The sequence below is a fragment of the Molossus molossus genome, unplaced genomic scaffold (genome assembly GCF_014108415.1).
Source record: "Molossus molossus isolate mMolMol1 unplaced genomic scaffold, mMolMol1.p scaffold_m16_p_6, whole genome shotgun sequence".
Taxonomy (NCBI): domain Eukaryota; kingdom Metazoa; phylum Chordata; class Mammalia; order Chiroptera; family Molossidae; genus Molossus; species Molossus molossus.
The window spans coordinates 86,035,821-86,060,901 of record NW_023425399.1 but is presented as its reverse complement, the minus strand read 5'-3'; the positions used below and the strand labels follow the sequence as shown (position 1 = coordinate 86,060,901).

General features: G+C 38.4%; 1 protein-coding gene across 13 annotated transcripts in view; it reads left to right on the top strand.

Annotated features, from left to right (window-relative positions):
- Positions 1–595: 595 nt before the first annotated feature.
- The window catches only part of NOL4 (nucleolar protein 4), a 365,006-nt gene continuing 340,520 nt past the window's right edge, over positions 596–25,081 (top strand). For 4 of the 13 annotated variants that reach the window (XM_036244372.1, XM_036244371.1, XM_036244373.1 and 1 more), the window contains exon 1: positions 1,976–2,551. In XM_036244372.1, coding sequence (XP_036100265.1) covers positions 2,270–2,551 — 282 coding nt within the window. In that variant the 5' untranslated portion in view covers positions 1,976–2,269. Of the gene's footprint in view, positions 2,552–3,063; positions 3,498–25,081 lie in introns of those variants that run through there. The other 9 variants (XM_036244376.1, XM_036244374.1, XM_036244378.1 and 6 more) reach the window with 4 other exon arrangements.

Genomic DNA, 25,081 nt, shown 5'->3' with positions numbered 1-25,081 from the left:
TTTCATTTATATATATATGAATATGTTCATATATATATATATGAAATAAAAAGAATAAAAGCAGTCAGGGTGGTCTCTAGAGAAGGGGAGCTGTTGTTGCAGGAATCTTGCAAGTTAATGAGAATTCACCCGGGACTCAAGAGAAGGGAGAAAGGAGAAGGGGGGTGGGGGTAGATAAAAACTCTTCGTTTGCAGCTGGCCCTCTCCCTCATTTGTTGCTCCAATAAGCAGTAATTAGGTCCTGAGCTAATGGTGTCAGCTGATCTGCTGTTTTTAGGCTAGACCCAGAGGAATCTCCATGGAAACCCTGCTGGAGTCGTCCCCCCACCTGGATGCTGAGTGCTCCTTTCCGCCACCTGGCTGCCATCGGGCCCGTTGCTACCTCCTCCTGCCTCTAACCTGCAGGCCTGCAGCATGCGCACTGCCCCCGGGATCCCTAAATGGGACAATTCTGCCCGTGACGTCAGCGCCCAGCCGTCTCCACAGAAACTTTTGTCCCATTGACCAATCAGAGAGCTTGGAAGGGGCCGGGAAGGTGGGGGAGGGAGGAGAGGGGAGTGGGAGGGGTGGGGGTGAGGAGAGAGGCGAGAGGTTTAGTGTGTGGAGCTGCTCGCGCTCTGCCCGGGCTGTCAGTCCCGGCTCCAGCCGCCGCGAGACCTTCCTAGGGACGCGCGCTCACACAGCGCACCCCCGGCGCACCGCACACCCTCACTCCCTTGCTCACACACACGCACACACTCAGTCTGGCCGAGCAGGAGCTACTGACCATTTTGCAAGTGCCGGGACCAGCTGCGGCGCAGTGGGTACAAACACTCATCGTTCCCATTCGGGGCTTTCGTCTTGGAGACGACGACAAGGGGCGAAGGTGGGCTAGGACGCGGACCAGGCGCCGGGCACTGGTCGGGCAACCTTCCTGGCAGAGCCGCCTCCCGGGACGGGCGCGGGCCTCCGCCAAGAGTAGAATAAAGAGGAGCGGCCGCAATCGCAGAGCGCGGAGGATGGAAACTCCCCTATTTCCAGCTCTTTAGCAGACGGATGGAAATCTTGAATGGAGGAACCTCTGATTTCATTTGCTTGAGAAAATCGTCCCGAGGAACTCATATTTGGCTACTCTGAGCAGTGGAGGGGGTGTCCATGACGTGGCAGAGGGAAAATAGATACCCAAAACCTCCTGTGTGAACTGCAAACTGTAACCAAGCAAGGGAAAAATGATCTCTCTCTATAATTTAATTTCATGCAAAAGGTTTCAAGCATCTGTATCACAAACGTACTTCTGTGTCTGTGCCCAGTTCAGCAGAAATCAGAGGAGTCCTGTCTGAGGACCCCATCATAATCTGGGAGACCTGCCTCCAGCGGCCTGCCTTCGTTTACTCACATCTCCCTGGAACGGAGATCTGTTTGGGGTACCACTGTCTATTCTATGGAACTATGGCCAAATCTCCATGAATACTTTGGCTAATTCTGGGACTTAACTCCTGGAACCTACCTGCGGGGCTGGAATTTAGCCTAAATGCCTATGAAGAAATGATATTTTAAGGCTTAAATGTAAGCCATTTTTTAAATACCTTTAAAAAATTTCCTGTGTAGCGGGATTTGATAGGCTTAACAACATGACAGGTAAGAACTTTCTCTCTTTCTAGTCCCTTAACGGCCCACGCAGAGAAGGTCAAAGCGGAACAGGACCCTGGAGAAAGGAGAGCCTGGGGACCCGGGTCTCCGGTGCTCCAAGGCTTCGGGCTGGGCGGCTATTTTTGAAAGAGGCGCAGCCCTCGCTCCTGGACCGCGGGGCCAGCGACTGGGGAGGCTTTAGGGGCGCGCGCGGGGAGGCGGCGCTGCGCTCCACCTGCCCTGCCCAGGACACAACCCAGGGGCGAGGCGTCGAGGAACCACCCGAAGTCAATATTGGGATTTTTAATAAACCAAGGAATGAGATTTTAATTATTCAAAACCCAGCTCCTCTGGCTAGATACTGTTGGGATGGTCCTAGTGACACAATTTTAGAGACTCATCACTGAGGAGGAGAAAAGCGTCCAAGCCATCCGTTGCAATTACGAATGAACCAGAGACTTGGCAGCACAGGGCATTGATTGCGGGTGCCCAACCGGACCCTCCTCCCCGCCCCATTCCTTCCCCCACCCGAGACAGGCTCCGGCGGCGGCCGGGACCTCGTGTCCCTGCATCGTGGAGGGGACTGCATTTTTCATGAGCCCGGGGTGAACAGGTGCGAAGTGCGCTGGGAGCATCCGGCCGGCAGCCGGGCGCGGGGAACATGGAGAGCGAGCGCGACATGTACCGCCAGTTCCAGGACTGGTGCCTCAGGACTTACGGGGACTCAGGCAAGACCAAGACGGTGACCCGTAAAAAATACGAGCGGATCGTTCAGCTCCTCAACGGCTCCGAGTCAAGCTCCACGGACAACGCCAAATTTAAATTCTGGGTGAAATCGAAGGGCTTCCAGCTGGGCCAGCCTGACGAGGTCCGCGGTGGCGGCGGTGGCGGAGGTGGCGGCGGCGGCGCCAAGCAAGTGCTCTACGTGCCGGTCAAGACCACGGTGAGTGACTCGCCTTCCTCTGTTATTTGTCTGCGGCAGCAGCCGGGCGGGGAGGGGAGAGAGAGGGGGGAGAAAGGGGGAGCCGTGAGCCACCGTTGGCTCATGTGCCCCCACCCTCCTCAACCCCCTCCCCAAGTCGTCCCCACTCTCATTAGCCAGGCGCGTTTCCCCCACCGTGGAGTCTTTGTGATCCTTTATTTTAAAGCGGCAGCGCACCTCCAGAGCCCGCCGCTCTCCTCGCCTCCTGGCTCCCGGACTTGCTGCCAGAGCTTCCAACCCAGGGTCGGGCAGCGTCCGGCGTCCTCGTGCTGGGCCATTGTCCCATGTCCTTCGCTAAGCGCCTGGCGCGTGTCCCGCCTTCGCCACCGCGCATAAAGGCCACGCTGGAACCCCAGCTGCACGCTCTCATAATAGACGATTCGGATCGATAGGCTACAGTGTCTCCTTATTGGTACAAAGACTGAATGTGGCGCTAGTCGTGAATGTGGGGTTTTCCCCCCCGCACAATCAGGTTTTATTGTTAGCCGCCTGGGGGACACGGGGCTGGCTGTCCGCTCGCCTTGATCACTCCCAGAGATCTTGCCATGACTATTTAGATTGTAGATAATGTTCTGGAGATTACTCCTCCCCGCCCCCATTCCCTTCCTCACTTACCCTTTTCACAAATAAAGCCATTTCTACATGATGCACAACAAAGAGATGGGTTTGGGCGCAATCAAATGGTGCTTGTATTTGTTTCTCATTCTGGGATGGCTCTAGTCTCATGGCCACAAAGCTCTAAGCCCAGACGCTGCAAGATACTGGCACTGAGAGCCCAGTATATCAGCCTCGCAAGGCAGAGGGGAGCGGCGGCAGCGTGAATTTCCGTTTAAAGAAGATGGGAACTGTGGGCTACAAGTAGGATTTCAGATCAGATTCATGAGACTTCTTTCTTCATCATGCTACGGTGGGTACTCGCCTGGAGTAGGGGGGTGGGAGGGTATCTGGCATCCTTTGCATTTTTGCCTGGCTTTGGGGTTTCTTGAGCAATTGCTCTTTTTCCTTCCTCCCTACTGGCAACTATTTCCCCAGCAGTATTCCCGGAGGATGCTAGAATGGAGGTGTCTTGAAAGCTAGTCTTCATATGGAACGGACGTATATTGAATTGGAAATATGCACATGAAGGGTTTTTCAAAGGATCGTTGGGAGGATTCTTTTACGTTTGGAAAACAATTTATGAGCTTAGTGAGGTGGTGTTTGAAGGAAGTATATTTGTTACGGAATTTATATGGTAAATAGAAATAAAGGTGAAGCGAAACACATCAAAGTTCTGCTGTTTTTTTGTTTTTAATGTACTATTGTTTGAAGGGTTCTAGGAGGTAAATTTATAAATGCAGCCTACTTTAACCTGTGGCATTGCTAAAGACAATAGTGAGATTACTGTCTTGCTTTACTAAATAATGAAGAGTACATGGACATGGATTAGAATTGGGGTTTATTTATATCTGGATGAGCCCAGAAGTCTGTTGTAGACAAGGAAGTGCTTTGATTCATTTGTATTGGAAGTAACATTAAGAATCTCATTTTAAAAAACTCCTTGTTAGACAAAATTCAAAACATAAGGATGTATTTTCTTTTGGGCAATATTGGGCTACTTAAATGGATAAAATAATCATTTAAGATATATGTATCTGTATATTATTTAATAATATTGTATACTTAAAAATATTGCTAGTAGGAAGTTTGTTTTTCATTCCTCTTATGTTAAACGTAGGTCCCTCTGTCTACCTGTCTGATACCTTCACATATTATTGGTCCAATAACTTTATACTTGCATGGATTTGGTTATATCCACTATGTATAAACAGATGTGCCCTTTGAAAACATTAAGTAAAAATTCTAAATAATATAAATTCTGTAATGGTTATAGAGGCACTAAGATAAACATGGATGCCAGTAATTCAAACCAGCATTCTTGTACTCAGATACACATATTTTCATTCAAAAAGTAATGCAGAGTTGTTAAAGAATTACTGCTAATACATCTAATAGAGAGTAACAACTGCAGGGTTGGTAATAAAGAAACACGTGTTGTTGTTTTTTCTTTTCAGTAAAGATTCCATATATTTATGGGAGAAAATACAATCCATCAAGTGATATTCTTAGTTAATGGTTTCCACATAGTATTTAAGAATGCTGCTCTTCATTCAAGCCTGTTTTAAAATGTTGAAGAGGTTTTTAATTCATGAACTCTTCTATTGCTCTTTATGAAATTTTTATGCTGCTCCTGACATAGAATTATAGGCTCCTCCTTCTCTGAGAGACAGCCAATCGTCACTTCAACAAGTTTAAAAAAAAAATCAGTTTCTATCCTGTTTTCCCACATCTCAAATTATTTCTTCCTTAAAAAATTTGTTGACTGTTTTTAATAGCAGGAATGCAATCACCAGACAATTAGAAACTATATATTTTTTTCTTTTAAAATCATATATTGGTTGAATAAAATGCTGTATCTGAATGGTATTTTCAAGTAGACTAAGAACCATTCTAACTATTTGAAGCTGGCTTTGCTGTCAGTGAGAGATTTGCACCTGATGTTTCAGTAACCCACTGCTGTTGATAATTAGACATCATTACTACTGAGAAAAGGGAAAGAGAAGGGGAGAGGACAGGCTGCAGCTAATTAACTACTTGTGTTGAATGAAAGAAAGGGAGACTGGTAGCAACTGGGAGGTTGTACTAGAAGAGAGCAGGGAGCCACACACACTTAATTGAAACAGAATATCTTTTAGTCTGAAAGAAGCTAGGTTCTACCTCTTGTTTTCCCAAAAGAATAGATGTAGCTTTGCAAATATGTTTTCCCCTAAAGCCTAAATTTAACTAATGATCAAATTAAGCGACAACTGGCTTAAAAAATGTAGAATACTGGAAAAGATAAAAACTGCCCTTTAATATTTCTCTGGCCATGTCTAAAGCTGAGGGGACATATCTGTCACTGTTTAGATTACTCTGTGGCTGAGGAGATACTGTTTGGTCACCAAGCAACAACATCCTGCATCTCAGCCATTTTAGGTCTAACGTGTGACCTGTTTGCGTGTGCATGCAGGCATGCACGTGCATACACACACACACACATGTGCAGCTGGTTGGGCATGGCATCTAAGTTTTTTTCCCATACTACCACTTTTATTTTTATATGTTCTTTCACTAAAGGTGTCAGAAATTCAGAAAAATGAAATGACGACTAATAACAGTTATGTAAGAGATACAGCAAATACCTGCCATTGATTATAAAAAATGTTTCATCAGTGATCATTTTAAACTAGCATTACTATACTTACTCTTTTACATCTTTGAGAGTTCAAGTTTAGTTTGTTTTTAGAAGTTTTTCATCTTCAATAATATTTTTGGGGGACAACAATTAGTTGAAACATCACACAATTTAAACTACTACCAAAACACAACATAGCACTTGATATTATGAAAAGTAAACTTGAAAAATAACCAGAAAATTTATTAAAGCTTTCTATTAGTCATATAATTAATGCATTATTATACATTTTTTTACAGTCCACTACACTGTATAAAACAGTAGAAAATTTGTAAACTTGATTTGTTGTTTTTCAGTTCTATATAAACAAGCTAATGAATATTCAAACTGTAAAACCAAATAGCTTAAGTGATACTTTTCTTGACCTGCATTTGTAGGAGCAGATACTTAGATCTAATTTTTGCCTTTCATGTGTTTTTCCCTTATATTTATTCCACTGGGGAACATGAAATGAATTTTTCATCTAGAATGGAGAATACATTATCTTTAGTATGTTATTTTAAAATGATGATTTATTCAGTTCTGCAATCTGTAGCCTCAGATTTCATATTGTTCTTCCTGTGTATACTACTAATTGGTACTGTACAATGATTAGAATAAATATTCATGGACTGGTTTATAAACAGTTACTGAGTTTTTGTTTTATTCTTTAGTTTTCTATGGTTTTGGTTATAAATTCTTTATGCTAGATCAGATTGAAGGAGATAATGCCTCATAAGCAATCTGTATACATTTCTACCGGGCCTAACTTTGTGTCTGAGGTACACATTACATATACTAGGCCTTGATCTGGATGCTACAGAACTTTCAGAAGACAGCTGAGGAAAAACACCAGCTATATATTAGGATACCTTGTATCTATAACAGAGACAAATTATAATTGTAGCTAGTGAGACATAAATTTGCTTATCTCCTAATAGTTTCACAGTGGGCATTGCTATTGATAATTGATGTATTTTTCTCTTCACTTAAAGTATTTTGAGATACTCTATATATAGACTAGGTCTTCAGAGTCAAAAGATCCCAAGTATGAATCTCAGCAATGTGGGTTATTAGCTGACTTTAGTGGCTCCTTATGAGTTGCTCTGAGGAGTAAATCATGAATGGCAAGTCCCAAGTACAGTGTCTATTTAAGACTCTCAGGGAATAGTGGGGACCTTTACTAGAGGCCAGTCTGGCATGAGAATTAAAGGTCAAGAGACTTGTATATATAACTCCCCTGAATATAAAGAGGAAATTAGACCCTGCTAATATACGAAGACTATTCCATGTTTATTTTCTACAATACTAATTCTTGACTTTCCATTGGTTCCTTGTCTTATTAGTAACCACTGTGGGGATGAGGAGCAAGATTCAGCTCTCATACATATTGTCTATGAACCTCTGACCCAGCTATGATTTCTACTTCTCATGATTTTATACTCTATACTTTCTGCACAGGATAGAGGAAAGATGAAGAAGCAAATACAGAGATATGGCAGCAGTTCCAAGAGTTTCTATCTGTGTGGAGAGCATCAAGACCTCTCCCTAACAGCTGTTGTATTTGCTAGGATTCTTGATATCTAACCAGGAAAGATGAAAGTGAATCTAATATGTTTTAGGTTACATTCATTTTCATAATCCGGGGATAACAAGATAAAATATACTTTGAACAACAAAGATAGCAGGCTATAGATTTTAGAGCAAGATTTAAATTCTAGATGTGATATTTACTGGAGCTATGAGTTAGGGGAAGTTTCTTAACTAAAGATGTAGTTTCTCTTTGAAAATGTCAGTATTAATATTTGCCTAACTTGCTTTGAATAAGAATTAATAATCATAATTTATAAACATATAGCATATGCCTAGCACATAGTAAATGCTAAAAAATAGAAGCTGTTTTATCTATTATTAAGAAAGCAAGAACACCATGATATAATGAAAATTGGGTATATTTTACAAACTCAAAAATCACACTGCAACAGTTAAAATACAATATATATACATATATATGTATATATATATAATCTGTATGTATTTTTCAAATATTTTTCTTCCTACTTTATTTTTAGAAAATAAAAATGACTTTGTTTTTGTAAAAGTGGTACATCCCATTATTTAAAAAATCTAAATGAAAAAGAAATTAAAAAGTTTATAAGTCACACTAAACCCCCCACCTAGATATAATTACCTTTAGCTAATTATGGGCATCATTACAGATGTCTCTCTAAACATTTATACCAAAAGGTTATATAATGATTAATTGATATGATGATTAATATGGACAGGCAGAAATAATTTTCCGAAACTGGGAAGATAATTACTTGCTAATGTAAGTAAGAAGAAGAAAATTGCTATTACCAAAATGTAACAAAAGAAAAAAGAATACATGAAATTTTAAAAAATGCTAATTGGTAAATGCTTCTCAGAGATATTTACTTCTGAAATTAGTAGAAAAGATTAAGAAAAATATTAAGAGATTGAATTATTTTTAACTATAAATTTCAATTTTATACATATCATTGACTTTCTCCAATGATAGATAAATGTCAACAAATATTAACACTGACATTTTCAAAGAGAAACTACATCTTTAGTTAAGAAACTTCCCCTAACTCATAGCTCCAGTAAATATCACATCTAGCATTTAAATCTTGCTCTAAAATCTATAGCCTGCTATCTAAAGCCTATTTCACTTTCCACATCCTTATTACTTCCTGTTATAATTTATCATATTATAATTGTTTTATATCTTATTGTATTTATTATATTCATTATATTGTGTTATATATTATAATTGCTTTTATTGTCAAGGTTTTTAATATTTATGTTATATAATTTGGTTCTCACAATTATTTTTCCTTTGCCTTACTTCAATGCCTATCATTCATTCTTTTGCCTGTGTTTTCCTTATGTTGAATTCTTTGATTTGATTCATCACTGGATAGGCTATCATTCCTGATATATATATTTTACCTAAGTCATGGTTCATGTATTCTATTCCTTGAGATTTGTATGCAATTGAAAATATTTGAAACATCGACATGAAAGGGACACATCGAGTGGCTGCCACCTGCACGACCAACCAGGGCCGGGGACAAACTGCAACCGAGGTACATGCCCTTAGCTTAGCGGGTACCGAACCTGGGTCTCTCTGGACCGCAGGCTGACGCTCTAACCGCTGAGCCAAACCGGCCAGGGCTGTCTTTTGCCTTCTTACAAAAAGAAAAATTTTTTGTAATTCCTTTCTTTCACTCTTTCCATTAGGACATTGTCCATACCGTGTTTTTGCTTTGAAACTTCAGAGACAAACCTGTTTTTTCAAATTTCATGGGAATTTTAGTTCTTTTTTCTTGAAATTAAATAATTTCACTAAGGTGTGTTTTGGCTTTCTTTTCTCACTGAGTAATTGTCCAAATGTCTATGGCTTTAGTTGTATATTCTGGTGACTTAATGCATATCTTCTGAGGTTCATATTTGTATTTGGGGGTTTCCACTGGATGTTTCCCTACCAAGATATCCCAAACACCTCAAACTGAATATTTTCAAAAATGAACGTGTCTTCTCTCTTCATAGGTCCTTTGAGCTGACACCTCTTTTTAAATTTTCTTTCTCCATGGAACACAATTTGCTCACCTATACAAGCCAAAAACCTGTGTGACATTTTTTGTTTGTTTGTTTCTCCCTTCTCTTCCTTCTTTATGCTCAACGGAGCACTGTTGATTTTACCAACTTAATATCTTGAAGCTATCAAGTTCTCATCAAAACATAGTATACAATGTGCCCATTGCTTGACAATTTGGTAATTTCCCCAGAACCTGTTTTGAAGGAAGAAATTTGATCTCTGGTGCCTGGCATGATGTGGTGCATCCTAGGTGCTCAGTATTAATGGAATAATTGAAAATGACTTCCCAGCCCAACACTACATGCATGGGAACCTTCTTTCTTACCACAACACAACAGCTAGTTTTATAGCCATGTTGGACACACTATTTTTTTTTAGTAATTTGTCTTTATTTATTTAAATTGTGGTAAAAAGACAACAAAACACAACATAAAATATTCCATCTTAACCATTTTTAAGTTTACAGCTCAATAATATTAAGATACTTTGCACATTGCTATACAACAGATCTCCAGAACTTTTTTATATTGCAAAACTGAAACTCTGTACCCATTAAACAATAATTCTTTCTTTTCCCCTCCCTCCAGCCCCTATTAAGCACCATTCTACTTACTGTCTGTTTCTGTGAATATGACTACTTCAGATACCTCATGTAAGTGGAATCATACTCTTTGTGTGTGTGTGTGTGTGTGTGTGTGTGACTCATCTAACTTAGCATAATGTCCTCAAGATTTAGTTATGGGATAACATGCGGTAGAATTTCCTTACTATTCAAGGCTGAGTAATAATGTCATTGTATGTATATACTACATTTGGTTTATCTATTATTCATCTGTTGATAGACATTTGGGTTACTTCCACCTCTTAGCTATTGTGAATAGTGCTGCTATGAATATGGGTGTGCAAGTATCCCTTCAAGACCTCACTCTCAATTTTGGGGGATATATATCATAAGTGGGATTGCTGGATCATATGGTAATTATATTTTTCACTTTTTTGAGGAGCTGCTATACTGTTTTTTATAGCAGTTGCACAATTTTAAATTCCCACCAACACTGTGCAAGGGTGAACCCTTTTTAAGGCTAAGAAACTGGCTACCTTACTCCTCACACCAGAGTTTTTCAATGAGTATACTTCTTTAGGTATTGCAATTACTGAGTGTAACACAATTAATAATGATGTTATAAAGCCTCAAATTTTATCAAGTTCTTATTGTAGGTTAAGGAATCAAGTTCTTATTATAGGTTAGGATTGGGCTAATAATTTTTTTTTTTTTTTTTAGTTTTCAGCTTTTTCTAAATTAATTAAATTTTTGTTACAGATGTTTCTCCTTTTTCCCCCACTGATTCCACCCTCCCCCTCTCTCCCCGCCCTGTTACAAGCTTTGTTGTCCATGTCCATTGGTCATGCATACATGCATATAAGTTCTGTGGTTTATCTCTCCTGCCACCCCCTCTTCTGGGGATTATCAGTCTGTACCCCACTTTCACGTCTCTGGGACTACCCTGTTCCTCAGACTGTTATGTTCGTTATATTCCACAAATAAGTGACATCATATGATACTTGTCTTTCTCTGGCTTGTTTCATTTAGGATAATACTTTCCAGGTCCCTCCATGTCATCTCAAAGGATAAGAGATCTTTCTTTCTTTTTTTTTTTTATCCTCACCCGAGGACACTTTCCCATTTTTTGTTCAGGTAGAGTGGGAGGGAGAGAGAGGAACAGAGAGAGAGAGAGAAACATCGATGTGAAAGGAACACACCGAGTGGCTGCCACCCGCACAACCGACCAGGGCCGGGGACAAACTGCAACCGAGGTACGCGCCCTTAGCGGGAACCGAACCTGGGTCTCTCAGGACCGCAGGCCGACGCTCTAACCGCTGAGCCAAACCGGCCAGGGCAAGAGATCTTTCTTTCTTACAGCTGTGTAGTACTTCATTGTATATATGTACCACTGCTTTTTTATCCATTTGCCTACTGGTGGACATTTGGGCTGTTTCCAGATCTTAGCTATTGTAAATAGTGCTGCTACAAACATGGGGGAACATATATTCTTTCTGATTGGTGTTTCAGGCTTCTTAGGGTATATTGCTAGAAGTGGGATCACTGGGTTCAAATGTCAGTTCAATTTTTAATTTTTTGAGGTAACACCATATTGTTGTCCATAGTGCCTGCACCAGTCTGCATTCCCACCAGCAGTGTATTAGAGCCCCCTTTTCCACACCCTGGCCAACACTTGTTGTTTGATGATTTGTTGACGGCAGCCGTTCTGACAGGTGTGAGGTGATACCTTATTGTTGTTTTAATTTGCATCTCTCTGATGATTAGTGATGTTGAGCATTTCTTCATATGTCTCTTAGCCATTTGTATGTCCTGTTTGGACAGGTGTCTATTTACTTCCTCTGCCAATTTTTTAATTAGGTTCTTTGTCTTCCTTTTGTTGAGTTGTATGAGCACTCTATATATTTTGGAAATTAACCCCTTATCTGATGTATCGTTGGAAATTATGCTCTCCCATAGAGTGAGTTGCCTTTCCATTTTGGTAGTTGTTTCTTTTGCTGTGCAGAAGGTTTTGAGTTTGATGTAGTCCCATGTGTTCATTTTTTCCTTTGTTTCTATTGCCTTAGCTGATGTATCAGTGAAAATTCTGCTTCATATGATGTCTGAAATTTTGTTGCCTACATTTTCTTCTAGGATTTTTTATGGATTCATGAGTCACATTTAAGTCTTTTATGCATTTTGAGTTTATTCTTGTGTATGGTATAAGTTGATTGTCTAGTTTCATTTTTTTGCATGTAGCTGTCCAGTTTTCCCAACACCATTTATTAAAGAGGCTTTCTTGACTCCACTGTATGCTCTTACCCCCGTTGTCAAATATTAATTGAGCGTATTGTCATGAGACCATTTCTGGGTTATCTATTTGTTCTGTTGATCTATCTGCCTGTTATTGTGCCATTACCAGGTGGGTTTTGTTTTTTTTTTGGTTCAGATAGAGTGGGAGGGAGAGAGGGAGAGAGAGAGAGAGAGAGAGAGAGAGAGAGAGAGAGAGAGAGAGAGAAAGAAACATTGACATGAAAGGGACACATCAAGTGGCTGCCACCCGCATAATCCAACCAGGGCTGGGGACAAACTGCAACCGAGGTACGTGCCCCTAGCAGGAACCAAACCCGGGTCTCTCTGGGTGGCAGGCTGACACTCTAACCGCTGAGCAAAACCAGCCAGGACCAGGCTGTTTTGATTATAGTGGTTTTATAGTATAACCTGAAATCTGGTAATGTGATCCCTCCAACTTTGTTCTTCATTTTCAAGATTGCTGTGGCTACTTGGGGTCTTTTTTGGTTCCATATGATCTTTTGAAGTATTTGTTCTAGTCTGTGAAGTATGTCGTTGGTATTTTTATGGGGATCGCATTGAAACTATAGATTGCTTTGAGTAGTATGGACATTTTAATGATGTTAATTCTTCCAATCCATGAACAAAGAATGCGCTTCAACTTTTTTACATGTTCCTCTACTTCTCTATTCAATGATTGTAGTTTGCTGTGAATAGTTGCTTTATTTCTTTGGTAAAGTTTATTCCTAGGTATCTTAAATTTTTGCTGTGATGGTAAATGGGATCGTGTTTTTAATTTCTCTTTCTGTGAGTTCATCATTGGTGTATAAGAATGCTGTCGATTTCTTGACTTAATTTTGTATCCTGCTACTTTGCCAAATTCATTTATTAACTCTAGTAGATTTTTGATGGAGTCTTTGAGGTTTTCTACATATAATATTATGTAATCTGCGAATAATGACAGTTTCACTTTCTCCTTTCCAATTTGAATCCCTTTTATTTTTTCTTCCTGTCTGATTGCCCTGGCTAAGACTTCCAGTATGATGTCAAATAAGAGTGGTGAAAGTGGGCATCCTTGTCTTGTTCCTGTGCTTAAGGGAAATGCTTTTATTTTTTCGCCTATTGAGAATGATGTTGGCTATAGGTTTTTCATATATGGCCTTTATTATGTTGAGATATGATCCCTCTCTTCCCAGATTGCTGAGCGTTTTTATCAGAAATGTGTGCTGGATTTTGTTGAATGCTTCTTCAGCGTCTATTGATATGATCATATAATTATTATATTTTATTTTGTTTATGTGGTGTATCACATTTATTGATTTGCAAATATTGTTCCAGCCTTGCATCCTTGGGATGAATCCCACTTGGCCATAGTGAACAATTTTTTTGATGTATTCCTGGATTTGATTTACTATTATTTTGTTCAGCATTTTGGCATCTATGTTCATCAGGGATATTGTCCTGTAGTTTTCTTTCTTTGTAGTGTCTTTTTCTGGTTTTGGAATTAGAATTATGCTGGCCTCATAAAACGAGTTTGGAAATCTTTCTTCTTGAATTTTTTGAAATAGTGGATATTAGTCTCTTATGAATGTTTGGTAAAATTCCCCCGTGAAGCCTTCCGAGCCTAGGCTTTTGTTTGCTGGGAGAGTCTTGATTACATCTCCAACTTCTTTTGTTGTTTTTGGTCTGTTCAAGTTTTCTAACTCTTCCTGGTTCAGTTTTGGGAGATTATGTGTTTCTAGAAATTTGTTCATTTCACTTAGATTGTCTAATTTTTTGCCGTATAATTGATCATAATATTTGTTAACAATCCTTTGTGTTTCTTTGGTGTCAGTTATTATTTCTCCTCTTTTGTTTTTGATTTTGTGTATTTGGGTTCTCTCTCTTTGTTTCTTGGCGAGTTTAAGGTCTATCAATCTTGTTTATCTTTTCAAAGAACCAGCTCTTTGTTTCATTGATCCTTTGAATTATTTTTTTGGTCTCCATGTCATTTATTTCTGCTCTGATCTTTACTATTTCCTTTATTGTCCTTTCTCTGGGGTTTTCTTTTTGTTTACTTTCTAGTTCTTTAAGTTGTGAGGTTAGATAGTCTATTAGAATTTTTTCTTGTTTCCTGAGGTTGGCCTGTATGCTATGAACTTCCCTCTCAGAACTGCTTTCACTGCATCCCATAGATTTTTGTGTAGTCTGTTCATTTTCATTGGTTTCCAGGAAGTTTTTAATTTCTTCCTTGATCTCTGTGGTAACCCATTCATTGTTCAAGAACATGCTATCTAGCCTCCGATTTTCAAATGTCTTTGCATATTCTTGTTGCAATTGATTTCTAGTTGCATGCCATTGTGATCTGAGAAGATGCTTGATATGATGGGAATCTTCTTGACTTGTAGAGACTTAGTTTGTGCCATAACATGCGGTCTATCTTTGAGATGTCCCATGTGCCCTTGAGAAGAATGTGAATTCTGTGGTTTCGGGGTGTAATTCTCTGTAGATATTTATTAAATCCATTTGATCTAGCGCTTCATTCAGAGTTTGTGTTTCCTTGTTAATTTTTTGTCTAGAGGATCTATCCAGTGATGTCAGCGGTGTGATGAAGTCCCTGCTATGATTTCACAGCTGTTAATTTCTCTTTTGAAATTCTCCAGATTTTTAATTTATGTTGGTGCTCCTATAATGGGAGCATATATATTTACCAAGGTTATATCTTCCTGTTGGATAGATGCTTTCAATATTATGTAGTGGCCTTCTTTGTCTCTAGTTATGATCTTCATTTTGAAATGTACTTTATCAGATATGAGTATTGCTACCCCAGCATTTTTTTTTTCTTTTTGTGTGCTTGAAAGATTTTTTTCCATCCCTTCACTTTCAACCTTTGTGAGTCTTTTGTTGTGAGGTGGGTCTCTTATAAACAACATATATGTGAGTCATCCTTCCTTATCCAGTCAGCTACTCTATGTCTTTTCATTGGAGCATTTAAACCATTCTCATTTAAGGTGATAATTGATATGTACTTATGTATTGCCATTTTTGTTTAGTGTGCTTATATTTTTCTCCCTATTTCTTCTACTAATTACAATAGTCCTTTTAGCATATCTTGCAGTGCTGCTTTGGTCTTAATATATTCTCTTAACTTTTTTTTCTGGGAAGCTTTTTATTTGACCTTCTATTTAAATGATAGCCTGACTGGATAGAGTAGTCTTGGATTTAGATTCTTGTTTTTCATCACCTGGATTATGTCATGCCACTCCTTTCTGTCCTGTAGTGTTTCTGTTGATAAGTTAGCTGAGAGCTTTATGGGGTTTCCTTTGTAGGTAACCTGTTGCTTATCTCTTGCTGCCTTTAGGATTCTCTCTTTGTCTTTAATTATTGGCATTTTAATTATTTTGAGTCTTGGTGTGGGCCAGTTTGGGTTTTTCCTACTTGGGTCTCTGTGCTTCTTGAACTTGAATGCCTTCTTCCTTCACCAAGTTAGGAAAGTTTTCTGTCACTATTTCTTCAAATATATTCTCTAACCCTTGCCCATTTTATTCCTCTTCGGGGACTCTTATGATGCAAATGTTATTACGTTTCAAGTTGTCCCACAGTTCTCTTAAGCTACCTTTCTATTTTTTAGTTGTTTTTTCCTTTTGATTTTCTAATTGGTTGATTTTTTTCTACCGTGTCTTCTAATGCACTGATCTGATCCTCAGCTTCTTCTACTCTGCTGGTTAGTCCTTTCAATGTGTTCTTTATTTCTGCTATGTCAATCTTCATTTCCACTGGTTGGTTTTCAGTGTTTCTATATCTTTACTCATGGTGCTAATGTCCTTATTCATGCTGTTGAGCTTCCTCAATATCATGGCTCTGAACTCTACTTCTGATAATTTGCTTAGCTGCATTTCATTGATCTCATCTTCAATAGAGTTCTCTTTTTCTTTCACTTGGGATTTGTTTCTTTGTTTCACCATTTTGGCTATCTCAGTGGGTTTTGGAGCCTTCCAAATTCTCCCTGTCGGTGTTAGTGTTCTGCTGTTCGTGGCTCCCTCTACTGGGTTTGGATGAGCCTGGATGGGCCCACGTTAAACACCACTGTCAAGCCTTAATTTCCTGGGTGGATTTGAAAACCCAGGAAAGGTTCTGTTATCCTCTAGATTTTACCTGGTGGCTAGTAGTCTCAGTTACTCAGTGCCTTTGAATGTAGCCCTGGTGTCTGCAGAAGAGGATTTCCAGAGGGTGGGATAGAGGCTGGTTGTTAATGATCCTCAATTAGCATTTCTTTGCCTCACCTGGGAAAGGCTGAATCTCCGAGGTGGTGTGGGGGGCTGCTGCTTTTCCCCCGCAGCTCTGGGAAGTATCACACTGGCCACTGTCCTTTGTGTCTGCAACTCAGCAAAAACTCTGAGTGCCCTCCAAATCCTGGGTGTTTCCACAGAATTCCAGCCCAGTCTGCCCTCCATCTGCTGTAGACCCCAGGTGAGTGGCTGTGGCTATTTTGGCACTTTGTTTGGGCTCTTTGTGCTGTGGAGTGGCATTGGTCTTTATTCCCCAAGGGCACTGCTCACAGCTAAGACTGCTGTTGTCCCTGGGCTCCCAGCCCGCCACCCTCTTGCGCCTCTGCTAATCCTACCAGTGTCACTGGTTATATGGTCCTGTCCTGCTGCTTTTCTGTTGATTTTTTCTGAGGATTTGTCTTTATTTTAGTTGTAATTCCCATTTGGTCTAGAGCATTAGTCTGTGTAGCTTCCATTCACTCTGCCTCCATTTTCACATCCTGCTGACACTAGCCTTTTAATAGAGCTATTTTCCTGACTCCTAGCAGAATAAGTCAGAGTGTTTCAAAGCCTGGGGTGGATGGGAGAAAGTTTTTTTGTTGTTGAGATGGAGAGGCTATGAGCTGACAGCAATCTCTAGGAGCTGAGAGCATGCTTTGCCACAGGTAGTAAAACAATGGGGACCAAGTCCTATAACCACAAGGGACTGAATCCTACCTGCAACCCAAGGAAGCTTGGAGGTGGATCTTCTCCTAGTTGAGCTTCCAAATAAAAATGTAGTTGGCTGACACCTTGACTTCAACTTTATGAGAACCTGAGCAGAAGACCTAGTGTACAGGTGCTGGACTTCTGACACAGAAATTGTGAGACAATAAGTTTGTGATGTTTTAAGCCACCCAGTTTGTCACGATCAGTTATGTAGCAAAAGAAAACCAATACATAGTCTTTTGGCATTAATTTTCCCAAAAGCATATGTGCAGTTAAAACAAGTCAACTCTTTAAAAAGCATATTTGACTAAGATTATTTTTTGGTTTAAGATACAGCTGGGAACAATTTTAATGTTCTTTTATCCTGTGCTGCCCTTTTTTAAAAAAAGAAATTATTATTTTATCCTCATCTGAGGACATTTCTGCATGTATCTTCAGATAGAGCAGGTGGGAGAGAGGAGGGGGGAAGAGAGAGTGAGAAACATCAATGTGAGAGAGGCAGATCAACTGGTCACCACCCACACAACCCCAACCGGGGCTGGGAATAAACTGCAACCGCGGTATGTGCTCTTAGTGAGAACCAAGCCTGGGACTCTCGGGTCCATGGGCCAATGCTCTAACTGCTGAGCCAAACTGGCCAGGGCCTGTGTTGCCCTTTTTATAGTTTTTGATGAGATGGTTCATAATTTAGTAAAATATATAATTTTTAAGAAATTGTTTGACCTACCTAATGATCATGTGTATATATTTATAATATATATAATCTACATATTATATATATGATTTTTCTCTGAATGTTTTCGTTTTATACATTTTATTTATATTTAATATTTTATTATATTTAATCTCTCTTCTAAATAGAATGCAGCATGGCCTACTGTTACAAGTTTTTAATGAGAGAGTGAAGACATTTGAGTACACATATCAAAAGAAATTATTATTCACATGATTATATTAATGCACTTTGAAGTATTTTTGAAAATAGTACATAGAATAAACTATAGCGAAATATAACATTTGTTCTGATTTATTAGAAATTACCATTCTATAATTTTATTTTTAAATAATCATTTTAATATAATCTGTTTTTAAAGAATACATAATATTTAGGGAGTAGAATACAGAAAATAACAGTAATAGGTAGATATTTTCAGTTGTTAAGATGTTAGAGGGAACTAGAAATGATTTTTACCTCTCTATGTAGAGAAGGAAAAATCTTTATTTTGATTTTCTTCCCTTCTCTCTATATGAGGTTTATTCAAAGGCTCTTATGTTCCACTCTTCCTAATTCTAATCAAGTATTCATTTGTGGTAGTTATTCTCATAGCTACATATTTTTCAAGTGTTTGGAACTGTTAGAAAACTAGAACATTGAGAAGGAGAATCCGAAATAAGTTCAGGAGGTTAGACGCTTAACTTTGGTAATAATAATAAAAAGAAATAACCTGTCTCACAGGCAGAGAACTGGTGTTTTTGTTATGGTTCTTTTCTGTTTTTAGTTATAATGTGTTTTCAGAAAATATTACTTGACTATTTGTGTTACATCATTAGTATAAAGATAGTAGTCATTAAAATGAGATGGATCAATGTTTTTTAAAAGTTTTGTTGTTGGATGTGGGGATTGTGGGGAGCATACTTTACTTATAGGCCTGAGGTGAGCCAGAAGCAGCCTTTCTGTTGGTTTCAGTGGACCTAACTGCAGTTGCCAGATGGCTGGAGGTTTTTAGGGGTTTAATCTAGGGACATGGGGCAAAGCTGAGTGGCACATATGAGGATCTAATGTCTAGCTTGGTCATATTAGTATCATGCTGTAACCAATTGACCTAATTAGATGAGATTTTCAAGTCTAATATCAAAGGTATGTTTGTATTACAGATGTGGGTCATTGTTCTCCTACTGGTCTCTGCTTACATGCTCATTGGTGTTTACCTTAGGTCAAGCAAAACTCCATTCTTGACCTAAGTTAAACACCAATGAGCATGTAAGCCCTTCTTGACCTCAGGTAAACACCAATGAGCATGTAAGCAGAGACCAGTAGGAGAACAATGACCCACATCTGTAATACAAACATACCTTTGATATTAGACTCATTATTACAGCTCATTTTCCTCTATAAAGCTACCATTACAAAACAGTTTGTTTGCTGATTTGTTTGGTCTTACTAATTTGGAATATGTTAATTTAGAGTTAGCATTAATTTGATTAGGGTTAGAATGCCATTACATTGAACTTCTTGTTAAAGGAGAATTTATCTACAAATTCATAATAAGATAGCAAGGGGGCATACTTCTTTTCTATAATGAAAGTCCTACGATGGGGCAACCTCAGTCATGGATCTGCACTGTTGCTGTGTGGTGGCAGTGATGGCACACAGAAACCTAAAAGTCTGAGTAAAAAACCATTCTCTTTAGGGAGAGAAACAGAAAATATGTGTGAGATCCCATTACTACTCTATTTCCCACTCCCCTGCTACATGTTCCTGAAGATGGCCCCCGTCTCATGGAATCATGCAAAGTGCCGAAGGCTAAAACTCTGAGAGGAACTGACAATTTTAGGTAGGAGGAATCAGAAGAAAAGGTAGATGTTAGGAACAAGAGAGATTGAGGGAGGTACCAGAGAGATTTCCTAAATCTTTTTGTGAACTGAATTTATTGCTAAGCTATGAATGAATGTAAAGAACATTTGCAAATCACTATGGCCAAGTTTTTGAGAGTGGAATTATGATACAAACCATTACACCAGTCCCAGACTAATACCTTAGCTGCCCATATGCAGGACCATAGCACAATTTGAAAACAAACTGATATTGGAATCACTGGTGAGAAGGTAAGACAGAACTCATGTTGTAAACCTAACAGGGTTTGCTGCATACTGTAAAATTTAATATTTTCCAGAAGATTTTAACAGGACCCAGAGTCTTATGAAATAATATTTAAAATGTTTAGAATAAAACCTGAAATTATTTGGCAAATGAAAATGGGACAAATTTTAAGAGTAAAAAATATATATGTGAACAGATGCCAAGTCTGAGTTGAGCCAGATGTTGGAATTACAAAGAATTTTAAAGAAGCTAATATAACAATGTTTCATGCAGAAAATGCAAACACTTTTTCAGTGAATGGAAAAATAGACATTCTCAGCAGAGAAAAGGGAACTATAAAAAAATATAAAATGCAAATATTTGAACTGAAAAACATAATAAGTGAGAAAAATTCACTGGGTGGGTTCAAGAGTAGGATGGAGATAACAGATGAGTCAATGAATTTAAAGATAGATAAATAGAAATTATCCTAACTGAAAAACAGAGTGTAAGAAGATTAAACAAATAAACACAGCCTCAGGGATCTATGGGACAATATAAACAAATCTAACATTTGTCCCCCTGAAATCATAGAAGAAAAGAAATGGTGGTGGTGGGAAAAGTAGTTGGAAAAACAGTGGCTGAAAGTTTCCCAAATTTGGTGACAGGCCAATTTAATATTATCAGTGTAACCCAAATAAAGGTAAACTCAAAAATATTATAAAACACATAATAATGAAACTACTTGAAAACAGCCAGAGTAAAACACACCACATGTAGGTAAACAATAATTTAAATGACTGCAGACTTCCCGTCAGAAACCATGAAGACCACTGGACAATGGTTTATATATATATATATGGTGTGTGTGTGTGTAAATATATATATATATATATATTTGCATTTATCTTCAGATAGAGCGAGAGGGAGAGAGGGAGAACAGAGAGAGAAATATCAACATGAGAGAGACACATCGAGTGGCTGCCTCCGACATGACCTCAACCGCGGCTGGGGACAAACTGCAACCAAGGTACATGCCCTTAGCGGGAACCGAACCCAGGACTCTCTGGTACGCGGGCCAATGCTCCAACTGCTGAACCAAACCAGCCAAGACCAATGGTATATATTTTTAAAAGGGTTGAAAGAATTGTATATCCAGTGAAAATATTATTTAGGAAAAATGTGATATAAAGATAGTCTCAGATCAAGAAAAATATTAATTATTTTCCAGCATACCTACTCTAAGTTCAAAAGGAAATTTTTTAGGATGAAGAGAAATGATATTAAAAGGAAATTTAGAACTTCAGTAATAAAGAAAGAGCAACAGAAATGGTAAATCCATTACTTTTCATCCTCTAAATTTAAAAAATATTTGTACAAATGTTGAAAGCAAAAATTGTATCATTTTCTGGTGAGGGTTTAAATCTATATAGATGTGATACATAGGACTCTATCATCCAAAGGATGTTATCTGACCACAAAGATTTAAATTATAAACCAATAAGAGAGTTAGCTGGTAATTCCCCAAGCATTTAAATTACACAACATGTTTTCAGATAATCTATTGGTAAAAGAGGAAATGAGATAGTATTTTCAACTGAATGAAAATGATAAATGTAGCATATCAAAATTTGTGGGATGTACTTAAAGCAAAGCTTTGAGGAAAATGTATAGCAAATGTTCATATTATAAAACGTGAACTGTCGTAAATTAATCATCTAAATGTCTACCTAAGGAACTAGGAAAAGAAGAGCAAATGAAACTCAGTGAAAGTAAAAGTTGAACTTTAGTAGTTTTATTAAATCTGCGGTACCCGTTTGCTTGGGGTTTTAAGGCTTGAGGATCATTCATATAGTGTCATAGCCTCAGAGAGGTAATTGGGCCTTGGTTATCAACTGACGGCACTGGCATCTGCTGAGGTGTACATTTCCTCATGCAGTTTGGTTCTATCAGCAGGTTGGTAATGTAGTACACCTTTTTTCTGCATATAGGGAATAAGCAAGTATGGGAGCCTCTTAGGTATTTTGGTGTCCTTCTTGATGTCATGGGATGAATTCACCTATTCTCCTGTGGGAACCTGTGAGACTGTCTCACACAATATGCTTTGGCTTCAGGTGTCTCTATTCTATTGCTCATAAACTATATTGGATGCAGAAAATTAAAAACAAACCCAAAACATGCCCAACTACCTGGTATATTTGGGGGTTGCAGGAATACTAAAACTATCTGGGTTTAGCTTCCCAAATCTCTATGAGTTAGACTTTAGGGAGACGTACAAAGTAGGGCTACTTCTCAGGGACTCGTGAATATGTAGGTTAAATTTTCTTCCTTTAATGTCTATTTACCTACTGAAAGAATTGTTATCTCATTGGAAATGTGCAACTTTATTACTTCATCAACATGCATTCATGTCCATTTCTTATGGCATACACATTATGCAAAGAGTTCTCCTGGCTTTAGGTTTCTGAAGCTCAAAATCTCACGCTCTTGCTGCTCCAATTAAACTTTTGAAGCATAAAATCCAAGATTTGAAGGTTTTAAAAGAAGTATACCAGCCTGTCCCCAGGGCAGTGATGCTGGAATGTCTCTTTTTGATTGGGAAAAGGATAATTATAAACACAGAAATGCAAATGAAATTAATCAGTTAACACTTCAAAAAGTTCTCCCAACAGATGTGAAATGAGGAAGGTAAATGATGTCTATTTCACAAGGTTATTGTGATGATAAAATGGGTCAATACATTTGATGTATGTGTCAGTTTCTGACAACAAAGAATTTAAATATTTTTTTCTTTTTTCAAAGTCATTGTCACCTCTTTCTTGTCCTCAATAAATACAATTGGTGTAAACATGAATTCTAATGTATTATCTATATCTACAGAGTGTAAAGATGTCTTAGAGTCTACTCAATTATCTGTAAAACAATTATCTGTAAAAATAATATGGTTTAGAGAGTGCTCAGGCCCGTGACTCTAGAGTAGAACACACCCTGGCCAAAGGAAAGGTAGGGACTTTCTTCCTTCATGAATTGTTTTTCCTACCCATTAACCAGGATAGATTTTGACCATAAGACATTTCAGTAGTCTCTTCATGTAAACCATATCATTAATTTGAGGTACAGTATATGTTAAATTATAAAAATCCAAGGATTAGGGAACTTCATAATATTGAAATACAAAGACATCATGTAAGACAAACATTATAAACAGTTTTATTATATAGATTGCCTCAGGGACCAGTAGATTAAAACACTCATTGCAGACCATAAGAACTAATCACTGGCTGAGGCTGTTTGCTATCAAGGATCTAGAACTTACTGTCAAAGGGTACAGGTTCTCCTATTGCAGAGACTATATATAACCATCAAATAATGGGAGATATGTTATGCATGCTATAGTAGAGGAATAGGGTATTATATACGTGTACTTTGTGTGCACATTTAGATTTTGTTGAGAACTATATTAGGAGCAAATTGTCTTTTTAATGAGTTAGAACAAGACAAGGTGGCATCAAGTGAGGCAGGGTGTTGAGAAGTATATACTGTCTATGCTCTTATTATCACTCATCATATTCTGTTTATTTTTTAAACAAGCAGGAATTAAATTTTCTCTTATTTAAAGAAGGCCACATGTAGGAGTATAGGGATGATGTGAGGGAGTCCCCAGTGTAACAAAGGACCAAGGTTCCTTCTATGTTGCTGGACAAGCTCTAGTTCTGATAGGCATACTGTTTTTGAGGCAGAAAGGTATGTGTGTGGGTGTGTGTGCGAGAGAGAGAGAGAGAGAGAGAGAGAGAGAGAAAGAGAGAGAGGGTGCATACGCTGGGGAAGGGACAGAATACTCCAGCTTTAATCCCCCCCTTTTTAATTGAAATTTTTATTGAGATAATTATAGAGTCACATGAAGTTTAAAAAATATTACAGAGAGATGCCTGTACCCACTTCCCACCAATGATTAACATTTTGCAAAACTATAGCAAAATATTACACCAGGATAATTATATTGATACAACCCACCAATCTTATTTAGAGTTCCCCAGTTTTACCTGTAATGCTGGTGTGTGCATGTGTGTATTAAGTTCTACACAATTTCATTGTGCATGAGTTTGTGAATCCAGTACTATACTGAAGATACTGAACAGTTTCAACAACATAAGGATCTGTCAATCTACCATTTTATAATCATGCCCAACTCTTCTCTACACTCTTCTTCCCCCATGAGCCCCATCCCTGACCCCCAGTAATTGCTGATCTATACTACATTTCTCAAACTTGTAATTTCAAAATGAAATCATATAGTCTATAAAACCTTTTGGAATCGAGGGGTTTTTCTTACTCAGTTATTTTCCTGTAGAGACTTATTCAAGTTGTGTGTATCAATAGTTCATATCCTTTTGTTGCTAAGCAGTGCTCCATGGTATGGATGTACCACTATTTGTTTAATCATTAATCTGTCAAAAGGTATCTGATCTGATTTTAGTTTAGGGCTATTACACATAAAAGTGCTATAAATATTCCTGTACAAGTTTTATTGTGAACATACATTTTTATTTCTCTGGGATAAATGCCCAACAGCACAACTGAGGTTTGGCAGAGTGCATATATGCTTTATTAAACTGCCTGTTTCCTAGAATGTCTGTACCATTTCATTTTTCTACCAGCAATATGCAAGTGATAGTTTCCTATAGTATTCATTTTTAAATGAATAGTAATAATGATTTATACCAATAACAACATGAAAAAGTAATCCTTTCTCCTTGAGCAATTATCTAGTGTTTGAGGACAACTGTCACACAAAGTTATAGAGGTATCATTGTAATATTTTCTCAGACACTTTTTATTTTGGAAAAATCATGAATATTTTATTTACTGAGTTTATCATCTCCAGGATCAATATCTATTACCTAAAAGGCCGTCTCTCACTTTGAAAAGGTTCCTAATAGTGCTCTCCTATATAGTCAAGGGTAGAAAAATCAACATGTATAATCACCCAACCAGCAGCTGTCATTATGAAGTGGAAACTGTGGTAACAAA